This window comes from Heliangelus exortis, chromosome 2 (assembly GCF_036169615.1).
Source record: "Heliangelus exortis chromosome 2, bHelExo1.hap1, whole genome shotgun sequence".
NCBI classification, from domain to species: domain Eukaryota; kingdom Metazoa; phylum Chordata; class Aves; order Apodiformes; family Trochilidae; genus Heliangelus; species Heliangelus exortis.
The window spans coordinates 81,829,563-81,848,139 of NC_092423.1; the positions used below are offsets into that span (position 1 = coordinate 81,829,563).

At 40.5% G+C, this 18,577-nt stretch overlaps 2 protein-coding genes across 12 annotated transcripts in view; both read right to left on the reverse strand.

Moving 5' to 3' along the window:
• Positions 1-12,422, reverse strand: part of DDC (dopa decarboxylase) — a 78,405-nt gene extending 65,983 nt beyond the window's left edge. For 2 of the 3 annotated variants that reach the window (XM_071736749.1, XM_071736745.1), the window contains exons 1-2: positions 12,300-12,422; positions 4,789-4,864 (exon numbers count right to left, since the gene is read on the reverse strand). The gene's annotated coding sequence lies outside the window, so the exon portion shown is untranslated. Of the gene's footprint in view, positions 1-4,788; positions 4,865-5,825; positions 5,947-12,299 lie in introns of those variants that run through there. The other variant, XM_071736748.1, reaches the window with a different exon arrangement.
• GRB10 (growth factor receptor bound protein 10) overlaps positions 10,831-18,577 on the reverse strand; it is a 144,412-nt gene continuing 136,665 nt past the window's right edge. For 6 of the 9 annotated variants that reach the window (XR_011724414.1, XM_071736744.1, XM_071736740.1 and 3 more), the window contains 4 exons: positions 18,503-18,569; positions 17,399-17,486; positions 14,750-14,843; positions 10,831-13,963 (listed from right to left, as the gene is read on the reverse strand). Coding sequence is in view for 6 of the 9 variants with exons in the window: in XM_071736744.1 (XP_071592845.1) it covers positions 13,817-13,963; positions 14,750-14,843; positions 17,399-17,486; positions 18,503-18,569 (396 nt within the window). In the remaining 3 variants the exon portion in view is untranslated. The remainder of the gene's footprint in view (positions 13,964-14,749; positions 14,844-17,398; positions 17,487-18,502; positions 18,570-18,577) is intronic. The other 3 variants (XR_011724413.1, XR_011724412.1, XM_071736741.1) reach the window with 3 other exon arrangements.

Consider the following 18,577-nt stretch of genomic DNA (forward strand, 5'->3'; position numbering starts at 1 on the left):
TGGTGAATTATACAAGAAAATATTCTAGTGACTTTTGATCCATCATTAGAACAGTTCTGGAATACTCAATATTCTCTCAGATTTTCACTTTCAAAAAGACTTTACTGCATTCCTGGGGTTTAAGAGCAGATTCCTCTTCCAGGGCACTTACCCCTCCTCTAGGGAAGGTTCAAATGAATGGGCATGGACAGCTTTGAAAACAGAACAACATGAGGGAAACCAAGGAAAGGGGAAGAGAAAGAGAGTAAAGGGAAAAAATAAAGAACTTCTTTCTGTTTTTCAAATTCCAAAAGCCCAAGAGGAACTACGAAGTGAAATTTAAAAAACAGACAGAAGAAAACACTTTTTCTCTTGATGTGTGGTTAAAAATGCAGAAAAAATAATTACCAGAAAAAGTATTGCAGTCAAGAACTCAGCAAGATTCTGATGGGTTTGCAAATGTACAAGGATATCAAACATATCAAGAGCAATTTAAAACTGCTGGAAGGCACATGTATTTCTTCAGGGAAAACTGTCCAAGCATTTTAAAACTGCACAAAGAAATGTGCTAATCAGAGTGAGATACAAAGAAAAAGACCCTGTAAGATAATGCACCCATACGATGCCATTAAAGAAATGTAACCTCCTCCTAAATCCTTTGCATTCATTCTCTCCTTCCCTTTTAGAGGAACAGCACAGAAAGGGGCAATATGAGCCTCACTGAAAGACTTGTTCCTTTACAGAACTGTCTGAGATTAAAAGGTGTCTAACAGCCATCTCCACAGCATGCTGGCATTTCAGCAGCCTTCAGCCTGTCCAGTGTATCTGGAAATGTATATTCACCTTGAAATTCATATACCAGGTTCTATGAATAGCTGGATTGTTTCTAATTTTCTAGGTTCAGATTGCTTTTAAAAGCAGAAAGCACTACCTGTAGTATTTCTGTAATATCCCATCTTGGTTTTATGCTTGCTTCCTGTTACTTCACGTTAATTGTACCTGAACTCTTATGTGTCAGAGAAAAGGAAACCTAAAAACTTGAGGTTTTTTTGTTTGTTTCCTTTAAATGGAAACAGCACAATTGAGTGCAAATGAGGGCAAACCATAGGGAGGTGTTATAAGCAAGACTGTAGCAGGAGCAGTAACAGTAGCATTAGTGAAACTGAATTTATAGGTTTCCTAAACAATACTCTCCAGTACATTTTTTCTAGGCTCTCTTTTCCATCAGTTTTCCATAGCCAGTTACTTTATCTCCTGTCCACCATGCAGGAAGAAATTATTCTCTTCCTTTTCTTAGCATCCTTTTATGCAATTTAAGATGCTATTCTGTCCCTTGAACTCCAAATTACGCAACAGTGCTGCTAACACCAGTACTTGAGGTTACCCTAGTAGTCAGACAGTAGAATAAGAAAAAGAAATTCTGAAGCATAAGAAATACGACAAACCCAAGTTTGGCAAGATTGGCTTGAAAATCTGAAATGCTAATAATAACCCTCACTTAGGGGAAGGGCTTCCAGCTTCTACTGGAATGCGAAGTTAATGCTATTATGGCTTCATTTGTCTCCAGTGTTAAGATCAGAAAAGTCCCATGTCCACTCTCCTTGTATCTCCTTCAGTGACTGAAACCTGTCCACCTTATATTTGCCCCTGTACTCAGCCCTGGTGAGGCCACACCTCGAGTCCTGTGTCCAGTTCTGGGCCCCTCAGTTCAGGAAGGATATCGAGGTCCTGGAGCAGGTCCAAAGGAGGGCAACCAGGCTGGTGAAGGGACTCGAGCACAGATCCTATGAGGAGAGGCTGAGGGAGCTGGGGCTGTTCAGGCTGGAGAAGAGGAGGCTCAGGGGAGACCTCATCACTCTCTACAACTCCCTGAAAGGAGGGGGTAGCCAGGGGGGGTTGGTCTCTTCTCCCAGGCAGTTCTCAGTAAGACAAGAGGGCATGGACTTAAGCTCTGCCAGGGGAGGTTTAGGTTGGATATTAGGAAAAAATTCTTTACAGAGAGGGTGATCAGAGACTGGAATGGGCTGCCCAGGGAGGTGGTGGATTCTCCATCCCTGGAGATATTTAAAAAGAGACTGGATGTGGCACTCAGTGCCATGGTCTGGTAACTGCAGCGGTAGTGGATCAAGGGTTGGACTTGATGATCTCTGAGGTCCCTTCCAACCCAGCCAATTCTATGATTCTATGATATTTGCTCACACCACTTCAAGACCTTCCTAATCTCTCTGCTTCATATCCAGTCTTGTGCAGAGAGGCTGCATGCAACAGACTGGCAGGTACATCCTCTATAGACACTGGTAGGTTACACAGTACTGGAGACACATCTTTGCCTTCAAGTAACTCTATGTTCCTGTATCCATACTTAGAGCACAACATTTCATGGATGGAAAATCAATGGAAAAAATTATCATGTGCTGACACTAATCCTCACATCAGTCATCATTTTCGTAGAGACAGAATCTTTCTAATTGTCTGCCCTTGAAACTGCAAAGAATAAAATCAGGAGTAAAGTAATACATCTGGCATAATACAAGAATAAGTACATTGAACTACACTTGATTCTCTATAAAACCACACAATTCCTCTGAAAATTTAAAACCTGGAAGGGTAAAACTAAAGCCTATTACATGTTCACAGAGCTCAGCAAACACTCCCTGAATTCTAAAAAATACCATTCCTTGCAAAATCAAGAAGGAAGAAATGGTATAGCATTATTTTGTAGTAAACTTTAAGAGCATCCTTTTAACTGCACCATGCTCTTGCTAGCTCTCTGACAAAGAAACTAATCCTAAAATGTCAATTTTTCATTCAAAATATGACTATTTACCATAAGATTTTCTCTCCTGTTTCTTTGTTTGTAAATAGATGGAGATACAATCTACAAAGAAAGTGAGCAATGTACAACAAAATTATTCTTATATTCAAAACATTTTCTACAGGAAAGATACTTGCCAAGAGATAAAAGGTAACCAGCATGAGAATTGGTTAGATTGTGAGACAGGAACACTGGAGCCCTGTGTACATGCAGAGGCAAGGAAATTACTTGCTCTGAATAAGGGGACTGAAATTAGGATATGCTGGAAGTAAACTGAGTTTGTTGAATAGGTTGAACCAGTTTATTTCACTTAGAAATTACGGCATTAGAAAATACTGTTGGTCATATAGTTTTTTGCTGATTATGCAATATATTATCTGTGAGTTTTGATGCTTCAGGAGAATGAAGCAACCACTTTCTGATGTAAAATGAAATGAAAAGGGTAAAAATCATACGGAAAAGGCTGAAGCCACAGGGAAATTTCAGTACCCAGGGCTGTGTACCAATTGACCAAAGAAACTCTCTGAGAACTTTAAATAAGCCTTAGCAATTTTCTTATGATTACAGTGTAACAACTCACCATCTCAAACACGACTACCGATCCCCTCACCTGCTGGTCTTGGCTCTTCACACTTCTCACGAATCAGAAATTCAACAGCAGCCAGCTGACTGACTGGCAAAGGGGGAAGGTGAAATACACCTCAGGCTTCCTGCACTTTCAGAAGATCAATGCACCAGCTTGCAGCCACCTTTGAAAACTCTCCTTTTCTGTCTCTTAACTCCCAAACATGAGGTTTCAGCAACCTCTTTGTTAGCAGAGCTTTTCTATTATCTTCTAAACAGACAACTATTCCACCTACCCCAGTCCTGCTACTTCACCCTTCTAACCTCACAGCATGGGGCAGATAGAAGAACAACAGTCTCTGTTTTACCATCAAATCAACAGTTTTGCCCCATTGTGTGCAGAAATGACACAAGTGTATAATTAAAAATACACAGTTTGTCTCCTCTGTCTTTGTAAATTCCATGTTCATGCAAGACACATTCCACTATTCTCACTTTGCTTTTAGTCTGCATTACTTACTGGTGAGGGATTCAGACTTTGAATGTCAGACTTCCAGGATGTTCTTCCCTCAGATGTCACCCTCCTGAGGAAACTTCGGCATGCACCACAGTTAAACTGGAAACTTGGTTTTCATCATACCTTCATTAGGGTATCTATTCTTTTTACCCCCTCTATATTTACTATAGATATAAATGGTAAATTTATGTAACATAAATGGTGAACAGTAAAAATTGTAATTTTATTACCTTTTTCAACTATATCTCTATGCACAATAATTCCAGTTCCATTGTCTTCTTGCTCTCCGCACAGGTGTTGAAATAATTTTTGTTGTTCTACATTTAGCCACACATAAAATTGTAATGGCAGTGTGTGGGGATTGCCTGCTGTCTCTGTGCCAAAAACAGGACCTCTACAAGAGGACAAGCCCAATGTGACACACTTACAATTGAAACCAAGCTATAGGAACAGGAGAACTGAATTCTCAAACAAATATGAACATTTTTTTTCCTGCAAAAAAATTGGTTATATGTTAATTGTTAGTGTTATATGTTAATTGGTTAATGTTAATAAAGTTCTTTTGTCAGCTGGGATTCATCTCCCACATTGCCTAGTATACCACCATTTAGAGGTACTGCCAACCCTCCAGCCCACTTCACTTTATAAGCAGGGACCTCAGTCCAGTTTTAGAAGCAATTACAAAGATACTATTTTAAAGATGTTGTGAATTGCAAAGCTTTGATTTTAAAATAATTCACAAACTCTTGACTACTTCAACAAAATTGGCTTAAGTCAATTAAAAGAGATTTACAATTAGCATGTTATGCTGCAATTCTAAATGCTCCCTAGTTTAATACTTTACAAATTATGCAGGTTTGTCTGTTCGGATTATTTGGTGAAAGTACAGTGAGATTAGTGAGATTACCCTTACCTGCCTGGAGATTTCACTCCTTTTGCAGGTACTTTGGAAAGATGAATTTTCTGTTGTTCCCCTATATTGTCTCGTCCTGTGAAGAAGAGATCACTAGAAGCAGCTATTTCATATTAAGAAATTTCTAGGGCTTTTCCAGTAACTATCTGGTCTTCATTGCTACTGTGCTTGCCTTGCACTTTTTTTGTTAATCATTAACCACCTGTAAGCACTATGTTCATCAGCTTTATCAGTCATTCTTTCTCAACAAGGGAAAAAAAAAAAAAAAAAAAAAAAAGAAAACTTGTGAACTCATTCAGAGGCAATTCACAGGCATTAGGACGGGAGGGACATGAGACTTTCCACTTGTTCACAGAGCCTCAAGTGAACACACACCGGGCGCCAACCAGAGGTGGAACGGAGAGAGCCAGCCAGCCCATCAGACCCTGCCTCTGCCGATTTGAAGCCGCGGAATTAGCTTGGTGAATACGTCTACACAACTGAGATGGCTGGGACGATTAAGGAGACACCGAAGCCTGAACCACCACCCCCCGGGGCAGCCGAGGCGTTCCCGACACCCAGGGCCCTGCCTGGCGGCGGCTCCCGCTTACAGCCACCTCAGGGGCAGGTTGAGGCTGCCCGGCTGCCCCCGCCCCTGCCGAGACCCGAAAGCTCAAGCTCACAAGCGGCAGCCATGTCTCCTGGGACGAGGCTGGGACGGGGGGGACCGGGCACCCCCCACTGCCTCCGGGGGCGAGCACCCCCGCTGGCCGGGCAATCCCCGCTGCCTCCGGGGCCGGGCATCCCCGCTGCCTCCGGGGCCGGCCTGGCACTGCCAGCCCTGAGCCAGCGCTGCCACTTGCAGCAAGTGTTCCCCGGGAGGCTGGCGAGCACCCGACCTCCACTCCTGGTTGCTTTACTGCGGCTTCACAGGAAATGAGTGGCAGGGTGCTGCCCCGCTGGGTCGCCGCTATAAAGCAAAGCAAACCAAGCGAAGAGTTAAAAACAAAACCCAGTAGCCAAACTCGCATGTTTAACGCAGCCCGGTGAGACCGCACCGACTCGGGCACCACCGTGCGGCCTATCCGTCGCTATCCCTGCTGGCCCGGCCTGGCCCCGCCGCTGGGGGCGATGGAGGAGAGGGAAGGGGTAGGGGCCCTTCGCTTCCCGGCTGCAGGTTGCCTGGAGGCAAAACCCGCCCTCCTTCAGCGCTGGAATGTGGCAAAGTCCAGGCTGTATTTCAGCTGTCCTGCGCTGGTGTGACAGGCGAATCTATCTACCTCTGTATTTACTTTTTTTTTTCTCTTAGAACATTGTTTTTTGTTTTTTTGTCGTTCTGACTCCAGGATTTAAACCAGTCAGAAAGGGAGGCTGGGAGTTAGCGAAATGGGATTTCATGACCGCAGGATCGAGGTTGTTGAGGGCTGGTGGAAAGATTCAGAGCCCCTCACCGGGCAGCAGCTGCCCCGGGCCGGACCCTGGCTGAGCCGGGCTCCGGCTCCTGCGCCCCGACACCCTCTGGTGTGTGCTGCGGGGAGCGGGCTCCCCACGGACGCTCCGGGATCTAAGCAGGATGAGTGCCAACATCAGCTATTCTCCTCCTCTCCTTGCCTGCCCGGCGGTGTATGACCGGGGAGAGCCTTGGAGACCGCCCCGGTCCCACTCTGTCCTGGCCACCCCGGCACAGTCCGTCCTGCTGCTGCACCGCAGCTTTCTGTGAGAAAAAAACACTTGGCTCCAGCGGTTTTGTGTCCCTTTCCGTTCCTCCCGGAACAGGAGGGGAGGAGAAGCTGCATTTATGGCATCCTGGCCTCTATCAGGAACAGCGTGGCCAGCAGGTCCAAGGAAGGGATTCTGCTCCTGTACTCAGCGCTGGTGAGGCCACACTGCGAGTCCTGTGTCCAGTTCTGGGCCCCTCAGTTCAGGAAGGAGATTGAGGTGCTGGAGCTGGTCCAGAGAAGAGCAAGGATGCTATGAAGGGATCCAGCACAAGGCCTGTGAGGAAGGGCTGAGGGAGCTGGGGGTGTTCAGCCTGGAGAAGAGGAGGCTCAGGGGAGACCTCATCACTCTCTACAACTCCCTGAAAGGAGGGGATAGCCAGGGGGGGGTTGGTCTCTTCTCCCAGGCAGTTCTCAGTAAGACAAGAGGGCATGGACTTAAGCTCTGCCAGGGGAGGTTTAGGTTGGATATTAGGAAAAAATTCTTTACAGAGAGGGTGATCAGAGATTGGAATGGGCTGCCCAGGGAGGTGGTGGATTCTCCATCCCTGGAGGTTTTTAAAAAGAGTCTGGATGTGGCACTCAGTGCCATGGTCTGGTAGCCATGGCAGAAGTGGATTAAGGGTTGGACTTGATGATCTCAGAGGTCCTTTCCAACCCAGATGATTCTGTGATTCTCTGATTTTACCCAGGAGAAGCCTTCACAGCACACCTCCATGCAGGTGGCCATTTACACGCACCATTTATGATACCTGCTCCTGACTTGCAAGTGACCAGTATCTATTCCCAGTCTAGTGCTTACTTTAGAGGATGGGGAATAAGCTTGGCTCAGTCCCTGTCATTTATCACCCTGTTTCGGGACCACACAAAGCCAAACGCTACCCTGGTACAGTCTCGGGGCCCCAATGGGCTGTGCTGTAGCAGCTGAATCAGGCAGCGCCTGCACCCTCTGCACAACCTCCGGGGAGCAGGCTGGGGGCAGAGGGACACACACAGCTGTTGAAGATCCTGAAGACATTGCCTCCGGGCAAATTCAGTGCTTACATGAGTTTCTCTAAGGGCAGCCTTAGTGCAGTCAAAGTTGTCCGTAGTGCAGGCTCTCTTGATCTTTTCTCAGCTCTTAGTGCTACCTTCAGTCGTTCCAGTCTGAGCTGGCCCTCATGTGGCCACGGACTGGTTCAGATCACAAATCTCTCTAACCCCAGTACCTTGGATACGTAGAGGAAAAAAAAAAAAATAAAAACAGATTTCCCCCGAGGGCTTCTCCTGGCACTTGGTGATTTGGCCCATGGACTTCTGAAATGAAAGATGGTGTTTTTGTTGTTAATATCCATCAGATGAGTTTTCTCTATCATGATACTTAAGCTCTTTGCGAATGCATGCAAACTCTCACCACATGCTACATTTTGTAGTGGAGAAAAATAGAGCTTATCTGAGCAGTGTATGAAGATACATTTGTGATTTTCCTAACTGCCCCCCTGCACACTTCAGGTGATGCTCTTTTTTACTGAAAGAGATAGTAATTAAATGTTTTGTGTTCTTCTCCATTGCCTATGTTTTTCTATACTAGTCTATTATACTATCCTCAGTCTTTGCTTTATAGTCAGCTGATCCATCTTAGTACGTTTAATTTTTTTCTCTAGCTATTCCATTTTCTCTTCCTTGCATCTTGTGCATTTCTACTGCATCCTAATCCTCCCTTCCTGTATCTGTCCTAGGTTCCTGCTCCTTTATCCTTTCAAGGACAGCAGCTTCTAGGGTTTTGTTTGGGATGCATCTAGCATTCTTTGTGGGGCAATGGAACTGCATTTTTTCAGTACTGAGCATAGCCATCTGCTTTAACCATTCCCATGATTGTTGGCAGAACCTTACTTTTACCTTCCTATTCTCTTTATGGCAATTGGATGCACTGTTTGGAGAGTGAGCACATTTTAGAGAACACCAATTCCATAGATATTGCTCTGACTGAGAACCCAAAATAACTGTCCTCACACCTCTGGAAAATCTGTTTCAAAAGCCAAGCAAAACAGAAGAATTTATATAGAAGTGTCTTCAGAAGTCTGAGGGAAGAGTAAAGACTCTCAAGGGACTGGTGAGCAGCATTCAGGCTTCATGCCACTGTCTTCACTGTGTTCCTAGTTACACCCAAACCATCACTTGGAAAATTACTTCTCCGTTCCATTTGCCTCCCGGCCTAGCTCTTCTGAGCTCCCTTAAAAGTTATACTTCCAACTGCATCTGAGTTGAGGTTCATAAACCCAGGCTGTACTTTCACTCAGAGCCAGCAGCTGTGTTTATAATTTCACCTTCCTATTCCTCCGACCGTGGCACCCGAATCTTGGCAGCCAGCAGATGGAGAATAGCAAAGCACAAACCTGGGTAGCCAACAAGTGTCGCAAGACCCTGTTAACCACAGCTCAGTGTCTTGTGATGAATCAATCTTTCTTGCTAAAACATCTGCTAGTATCTGTGCAAAATGAGAGATTAGAACAGAATGTCTTTGGGCTAAGAGTTTGCAATGTGAGTGTTACACTAACTAATTTATTTTGAAGTGTCAGATGTGACTAATCGCAGAATCTAATGAAAATCATATAGCTCTTGGACATAGTTCTGGTTATATTAGGTTTTCAAATACTAATTAAATTATGCTCCAAGGAAAAAATACATTAGATTTAGAATACAGAAGCAACCCAAATTAAGGCAATATGGATATTTCAGTGGAAGAAATGTCTTTTCTTCATCTACTGATATTGTTACTCAAGTTTTCAAGATGTTAGACAATGCCTAAGTCACAAAGCAATATACAAGCTGGACATGAACAAACCAGATTAAAGCATCACTAAATTAGCAATAACATAAATGGGAAGTCATCTAAAGTTCGACTTATTTGAAAGGAAATAGCTCATTTGGTGATGTTTTTATCACCTGGTTTTGTGGGTACAAGCTGAAGCAGCAATTTGGTGTTAAAATAAACCTAACTTTAGGCTTCTGTGCATCAGGATAAAAGTGCTGCAGATACATGCTGATATACATTTACTCAGGTTCAAATGCATTTAAGCTATTTTACCGAGGGAGCTTCATGCTAGAAGGCTTCATGTAAGATTAGAAACATCTGATTATGACTGTTGTCCTACTAATGTAAAAACACACTGAGCTTTTATCAGGCGATTTAAAGCTGTACCATATACTAATTTCTGGCTCAGATTAATTTTGTACTGATGGACCAGCACCTTTAAAACATGCTTTTAGTTTTCTACCTGCTCTTTTTTTTTTTTTTTTTTCCCCATGACATTTTCTTGTCTGTGTCAAATGAAATATAAAGTAATATGGGGCTTGGAGGTTCTTGTTTGCTTTTTTACAGGTTTGTGTAGAATTGTCCTCGACGTTCAATGACTACAGGAAGGGCCAGTTTCTATGTTAGAACAGCTTTCTTTAGCCAAGCAAGAAATAGGCACCTTCAAACCTTCCCATAAGCAAGCAGTTCCCTGCATTAACCTCAGAGAAATAGTAAGTTACTACATGCAGGATAGTGAACTCTCAGCACTTTAAGATGCATCTGCAGATAGGAATTTTTTTTTTTAATATCAAACCCCAAGATAAGTACTATGCCTTTGCATGTTAATGAATGAATTTCATAATGCTAACATAGAACTCAGTCCCCAGTACAATACAAAATTGCATGCAGAAGCCAGAGTGTGACTAAGGCTTGAAGTAAAATCTATTCAATGGCTTCTGTGGATTAACAAGGCAGAAGAAGGAAAGGGTTGTGTCCAACAAAAAAGTGAAACATTTCAAACCTATTATTCTATCTACCAGAAGAACCACAAATCTCACTCCTAAAAAATGACCTTTTTTAAGCAACAACATATTTTGTGCAGATGTGCTTTTCCACCCAAATGTGGATGGCCTGCTGGAATACAAAGAAGTAAAAAACAGCTTTCTAAAAGTACTATTGAAAAGTTTTCTGATCCCAGAGCTATCAGGCCAATAAAATGCTTTATGCAGAGTATACATTTTCAGTGAGTTTCTGATGTAAATGAAGCTCATGGTCTATCTCCTGATTTGATTCTAGCAACCTTCCCAAAGGAATATTGTAAATATTACAGCAGAATAACCCACATAATTTTCCTCAAATAAAAGGGGTGAACAAGTTCTTTTTTAAATAAAGGACAGTCTGTTCTAATAGGAATCATAAGACAGAAGAGCCAAAATAAAGACATCTTGGGTGTTTTCCTCTTAAGTCTTCTTGAAAGCTGATAAATATAACCCACCCCAAATAACCCAGAATTAAGGCAAGAGGTACATGGTGTACAGATATATCCAAAAGAAGACATTAATTCCAATATAAAATGAATAGCATTGTATTAACGTTTATTTCTAATTACAAGAAACAGAATATCAGTCCCTTATTTGTACAAAAATACCTGAAAGATTACAATTAGGTTCACAAGCCAAAAAGCTATTTACAGTATGAAGCAAAGCATATTGAATAAAGGTTTTGTCTCTTAAGTTAATACCTTTTGCATTCCCTGAAACTTTAAACTTTATTCCATTTTACAGTCACTAAATCTTGCATTGTGACAATATAATTTACGATAAGCAAGTCTTGCCACTGGAAAGGTGCATTGATTGGTCAAACTGTCAGGTATTTAGTGCAGAAAAGATAAGACAAAACATCTAAACTGAGGCACGTGTTTCTTCAAGATTAATTAACAAATAAAAAGTTTTTTGTACTTTAACACCTATCGTAACATAACTTAACTAGTAACCTCATTACCAAAATGGTTTGGCATTTTCCTTCTCAACATATTCAAGATTGCTACATGAAGTATTTATTTAGAAAATAAAATCACAGGCAAAAAGATAAAAATTCAACAGGCTCCAAAACAACCCTGAGCATTCCCCTTTACATTCATGTCATTTAAATACAAAAATAAGAGTCAAATGTCCTTCAGTCCTTGGTATTCTGAGCTGGCAGCCAGCTGAATCTGCTGGAAAACTAAGGTGGTATTGACTGTTTTCCAGCAGAAAGAAGACAAAGCAGTGATCTGCTTAAGTAAGATTGTTGCCACTTTGAAGGTGGTCACTTTCTCAAAACAGCTCACTTTAGCTGGGAAAATACAAAATACTAAGTCAACCATCTACATACAAAAATCATGATTCATAGTCAAACTTTTATTCTCAATTTAAATAAGATGCAAGGTTTTTTTTTTTTTATAAATATGAAACACTGCAAATACTATCTGCCTACTGGGAAAAATGCATGGTTGTCACTAAGCTATGTAAACAGAAAAACTTAAAACTACAGCATAAATGGTCTTATTAAACTGGTAATGTAGTCAATACAAGTATTTTTTTTTTCTCCTAATAGGGGCCAAATAGAAGCATGCAAAGTGAAGTCAGACTTAAGTTAGCTTAATTTCAAGGTTTTAAAATACATTGTCTAGAAAGCAGGAACACTCATTTCACTATGTACAATTAAAAAAAAAATAAAACAACAAACAAACAAAAAAAAAGGCTTCTACTGAAAACAAAATCAAGTTTCTTCATTTTTTAATATCTAGACATTATATGAAAAAAAAATACTAAATGTGTTCTGTAAACTAAAATACAGTGTTTCTATACCATTGACATAGTTATAAGCTGATATGGATGTCTCAGGCAGGTTATGGTTTGTCTTAAGCTATTCTCAACACTACATGAAGACCTAAAGGTGTAGGATTGGTTTTCCTTCTTTACCCTTTCAGATGGCTAGGAGCTCAAACCCAGTGGCAAACATTAGCAAGGATGAACCAGCCTGTGTAAATCACTTACCATTCTGCACTATGCCCTGCAAGTTCCCAGACTGCAATACTTCTTGCTGTGGCTAAACTGCACCAAGTGCTGGGAAGGTAATTCAGTAACAGTTCCTGCACCAAGCACATTGCTCAAAGAATGTGATTTTTGCAACCGGAGGACCAGGGCGGAACTCGCCTAACTTTAACACTGATTTATCATCAGAAAGAGTTATTGTGTAAACATTAAATAATTGATTTAAACATTAACAATAAAGTAGTTCTGATGACAAACCAGCACCAGAGCAGGATGTATTTTGTCTGCCATAGGCACAGACTTGCTTGAGCGTGTATGACACAGAGATCACCGATTACCTCGATGGATGATACTGCCAGCAGCTAGTTCACCATCAAATGTGCTTCCATTCCTGATATGTTCTTTCTCACCATGTAAACTTTCATGGCCCTACAGAAAGCAGAAGGGGTACAGTTCCTTTTGTGCCCTATTACCCAGGAGAGCTTTGTGTCACTGGAGCTTTACTGTATGGAAAGAGCTCTTGGAAACAGTCTGAAAATGCAAGGAGCTATAAAGCTAAAAACACTGTTTTGTATTTTGTCTTTTTATTTTGTCATACTAAGACTACCCGCAGGAGAATCTTCTCACAAAAAATGGTGGTTTCAAATACAAGTGTAGTCATTCAGTCCTATTCTATTTAGTAACAGTAAGTTTCCTCAGGAAAACAGTCAAAAGGCTGTAAAAAACAAACCACCAATCCGATAATAAAAATTTGTGCATAGAAACTAATACAGTCTTTGCATGACTGGATGCCACTAATATGCCATCAACATACTACAGCCATAATGCTACAAGTCAACAGTTTTAAGAGTACATATATGGTGGCATGTTCTTTTAGAATTGTATCCTCATTGCTTCTTCAAAGACATCTGCAGATCATCGAACCTCAGGTCTCCAGAGAAGTTTTGAGACACACGCACGCGCGCACACACACACTTCTTGATTTTCTTCTAGATCCTTTTAGGCTGAAGCATTCCATACATTTTAGGGTGCAGATTAATACCCAACTCCTGCATGAATTTTAAAAGCCACATCAGCTCCTAATATAGGCTGCATACAATATCCGAAACAAAGTAGGAGTGCAAAAAAAGTGATCAATACAAAAAGTAAACACACTAGTCTTAATTGTCAAGATTATTCCAGGGCAAGAGTTCTTTTCAAAGATTTCTCTTCACACTTGTTCCTGTTAAGTGGCCCAGCCAAGATAGCTTCCAGTTTTGTTTCAAATTTACTCATGGTTTTACATACCCTCCCCCCATTTTTGGGATGCTGGGACACTCAGCAGCAATCGCTCTTAGGTGTTAGACAAACCAGCAATCTTGGTCTGTTGGCACCTGTCGAATCCATCCCTTTCAGAGTCCCAAGGTGCATATTTTTATTTATTTTTACCAACTTACAAATCTGCCAATTCCCCAGTGTCAACGTTCTCTTACAATTACTCTTCTAGCAAATCCAGTCTTCAGTGAGAGTCAGATTTGAGGTCATAAGGCCACTCGGATGCAGTGGTGCTTGAGTTTGCAGGGCAAGACTCCTTTGTTTAGTTGATAGAATTCAACAAGCTGGATTAGATCACTGAATTTGGTGTTCCCGTCATCCAGGCTGAAAAATATCTGTCCATCATCTTCACACTGGGAAAACAAAATGTCCTTTTCAAGTTAAGACTGCACGTGAAGAGATGCCAGTATGGCAAAACATGAAGAGTACAAGTGTGTGACCTAAGATAAACAGTGGGCAGTGCCCAAACAACCCAGTGGCCAGAGATCTTCATGAAACCACGAACAGCACTAGAAAAGAGTGGACGTTAACTCAATTTGAAATGTTTTGTTTATAGAAGCGAGAGCTCATGAGCATAGCAATTGAAATTGGAGACAGAACTGGTCTTCATTACATAAACCAAAAATACCCTCAAAATATTCATTAGCTGTCTGTAAAACTGGCAGGCGAAGCAAGAGAAGATGGTTTGGACCAATAAAAAGACCTACATGATCTTAAATGTCTGATGCTCTTTTTGATCAAGATGAAAATCAGATAGGTTCTTGACATCTCGGTGTATTTTACAATCAACATTTTAGATAGCCTCCAGAAAAAAAACTTACAAAGTTTTCCTAAGTTATTCCATGTGTGCCTACGTGATAGAAAGTCAACTGGTGCTGTTTCTGCTGTCAGTCACAGAGAACAAGTTTTGTGCTTTACTTCTGTACTTAAGTGACTTGCACTAGTTTTCCAGGCAATGTTAACAAAGAATTTCAATCAGACATTTGACAAATCTAAAGAATACATGCTAATATACTTGCTAATGGAAACATTTCTGTTAATTACATCAGTAATTAAAAAGAGGTCTTTTCAGATGATGGCAAAGCTTTTTGTTTTTAGATTTCTCTTTTTGTGATCAGTAACAAAACCAATCTACTTACCGGCAAGATTTGAAAATGCTTTATTTTTTGATGATGGCACAGCGTAAGTACAAATGCCTTTGGATTGCTTTGGCTGTCCCGGAGAAGAAATAGTCTAGGAGAGAACATTTTTAAGTACACATTGAATATCACAATTGATTTATTTGTAAATCATCAGAACTACTAAGTAATTTTGTGCTATCTCCCAGCTCTTCATCAGCTGCATTAACAGGCAATGCCATAACTGGCAATTTGCTTTTCAATTTTTATACCATGACTGTGTGCACCACTAATAAATGAAGAAACAAGAGTGAAAGATACACAAGAGTATTTCTTCCCCCATAAATGCATGCATGAGGCTTTTTTAAAAGGCCTTTCTAACTGAGCTTTCCATTACTGATAACGTACTCTTAATAAGAAAATGTTCTCATTTAACTCCAAAGCAAATCTGTATTTCTCTACATGGGAACATAATACATGAGAATCTGTTCCCACTTTCTGGTATCTTCCAACGCTTTACAGAAATCCAGTATCAGCAAAATTATGTTTAAGTTAAGCACAGGAAGAGCTCAATACTCAAAATGATGTATCAATTAACTATCACATCCACATTATCAATATGGACAAAACACTTGCTTATTTTTCATCTAAAACAGTCATAGTATTTTTCCCTGACACCATTGCTGAAAAAGAATATACTTAAGGAGTACAACTAGAAACATCATATACTATGTAATTCACTTAAATTGACTCACAAAATTCAAGTCCTAACTCAAACAGCTAAATACCTACTTAGAAAATGAGAAAAAAAATCCAGGCAAAAATGTTTCCTCCCCTTGACATTTTTGAACTAAGGAAAGAAAACCTCTCCATGCCACAGAACAGGAGAATATACCTTTGGTATCAGGTTCACAGCACTAATCACTAATTGATTTGTGAGATGGCCAAACACAGTACTGGGGCAGGCCTCAAACCCTCGTAATTGCTGACCACTAAGCCAGGAACACACTTTCCCAATGCTCAGTTGCAAGAACTGCTTGTAGTCTTATGAGCCCAAAAGAACCTACTCCAGCTCCTCAGAACCGGTTGAGAAATGTCAGTACCACAAGAAGACACCATCATAACCAGAGTCAGTCCAGTAATCAGAGACAGGCATGTCTTGTCACCACCAGCAACCATGCATGGTATTTAAACATTCTTTATGTGTGGAGAAGGAACCAAAGACTTTACACATTAGGATCCATCCCAGGGAGAAAGATCTCACCTACCCTGGGGTCACTGCGGTTCATGGAGATGATGTATCTAAATTACCTTTCATCCAGCCATTTCTGATAATGCATGGTATAAGCTGGTGGCACAAAGCAAAAGCTCAGCACAGCTGATCCTGCAAGTGTTTACTCAGCCTTGGACAAGTAAAAGGGCTTCCACACAAACAGTGACTATAAATAGATACCTGTCCTTAACAGCAGCTTTGCTGTCAAATCATAGCAGTGTATCAGCTGCATATAGACACTGCTGAATATCTTACACGAGCCATCTGAAGACTGCTAACTTCCTCCCTTCTTTTGTTCAAGAACACAGAGAGCAGAAAAACACAGGCAAGACTTACCTATCCTGAAAACCATGTTTTTTAAATCTCAGAGCACATAATGTAAAATGGTTCTTTTGCCACTACCGACTGACCTCACTACAGCCAAACTAACCAACCTTCACCTGCCACAGTGACTGAGCTGGGTAGGCAAAAATTTAAGACAGCCTTAAAGGCATTGACAAATTTATGAAAACCCCAGGTATCACTAAATTCCCAAGGCAACAAGTCAAAATGAACCCAAGATCCTAAAGAAAATCTGTAGTGTGAGAGAACCAGATACCCAAAACGTCCGCAGTGCCCCTTTACTTTCTACGCCCCTCTTCTCTGTTTTACCTATTAAGCTAAAACCCAATGGCCTTAGCCCAGCAAAAAACCCCAAACAACAAAAAACACACTGCTTAATGAGTATTTACATACACTAGCAATTTCTACTTCTCTAATGCATTTCATTCTTCAGAAAGATTAGTGATGGTCCTGAATGTGATAATGCCCAAGAAAGGTTTGAATTTGACTGTCTGCTAAGAAGCCAACAGGGAATTTTCTACCTTAAAGCTGACAGCAGTGACCTTAGTTAACTTCAGACAACCATGATCTTTCCATCCTAGAAATAAAGAACTGTCGAAGGCAGTTTAAGCAACTTCTCTACAATAACTTCCACTACAAATAAATAAGGGAAACAGATGCTCAGAAGATACTTAAATCTCAAATGCAGACATTTGAGTGCTGTAACATTAATTTGTTTGCTCTAGAGCAGGAATAAATAGTGAGAAATTATTAATTGCTCTGATTCTTTTGCATGAATTTATTTTTTTCAAATTCTAACATTCTCTACAACTTAATTGCCTCTGTTGGAAAAAAAAAGAAAGAAAAATTTAAGTGTATTTTAATATTTTATTATTCAAATTAGGAGTTAACCTCCCCTCCTACAAACATGTATTCTGTCTTTTTGAAATTCAGGCAGGTTATAATAAGAACTAGGTTACTCCTAAGTACTCAGAAACCTGTAAACCCTTACAGCAAAAGTTGTGCTCTTATTTATAATGCTTACCACCAGATAAGAGAACCATAAGAATACCTACCCATCTACAAGCCCTTGTTGCTTAATAATCCTGTGAGATTCTTCTCTAGAGATTCTGCCATGAAACCAGTGCTGGGTCCTATGAATAACTTGAGGTAAGAGGGAAAGGAGAGAAAGACAGGATAGTTAAAACCAGTAACACATGCAACAGTTTTTTCCACATATAAATTACTTAAACATTCCAGAAGTGGGCATAGCTTTGTTAGAGAATATACAATATTTTTCATCAATCTAGAGAAAAAATTAATCAATATGAAAACAATGCACCAGCTGTTGTATCTACTTAATATACAAAGTAGACACTTAGCTCCACGTATTTGCTGATTTGCAGGTGTATGATAAGTTTAATGAGAGAAATCTCTCATATACTGCCTTTTCATAACTTCTTCAGTTGGGACTGAACAATTCTTAGAATACAACATATAAATTAACAAGTTAGAACCAAGTCCCTTTCACTCTCTAACAAAAAGGTGTCCTTTCAAAATATTCCCCCAAATATTTTGTTTACTGTTTTGTTGTTTCTCAAATGGCATTTTTAAATTCTGTTCAACAGAAGAGAAATGCAGAATAGAAACAGACTGGATGTTCCTCTAAGATATCCAGGATGTTAATATGCAACTTCATGATATTTTAATAAATTAAAATTTCAAAGAGATGGTCAGGACTCACATTACAGGCATCTGTATTTTACATTATTCAGTTATTATGGAATGAATGCTATTTTGAAGACTCCCATTTTTACTCTCTATAGATTAACAGATCACCTCTTGACTTGCCTTGTATAAAACAAAGAACTGACTTCTGGATTGTTTTCAATGGAAATGTTTATGGAGTCTCAACTGTCCTAAGAACTGAGTTTCAAAAGAATAAAACTGAAGAAAAGCTTGAGTGTTCCTCCAAAGGAAAACAAGTTCCTACTATTATGTCTGTACTGGTAAGCACCTTAATGACACAGAAGCTACTGATAAACATAAACCAAGCATTTGAGATCCAGGCATTAATACTACATGGCTGCAATCTATCTCTACCTCTACAGGAAATGAAACTTTTATTAACCTGTTTGTAGAGGCATCTTATACTATGTTTACAAAACAACACAATTTACCTGTACTCAGTGTGGAAGGATGGAGTGGACTTTGGCTACCCAAGATGTTCATTCTTGTGCTACGTTTCTATAGAG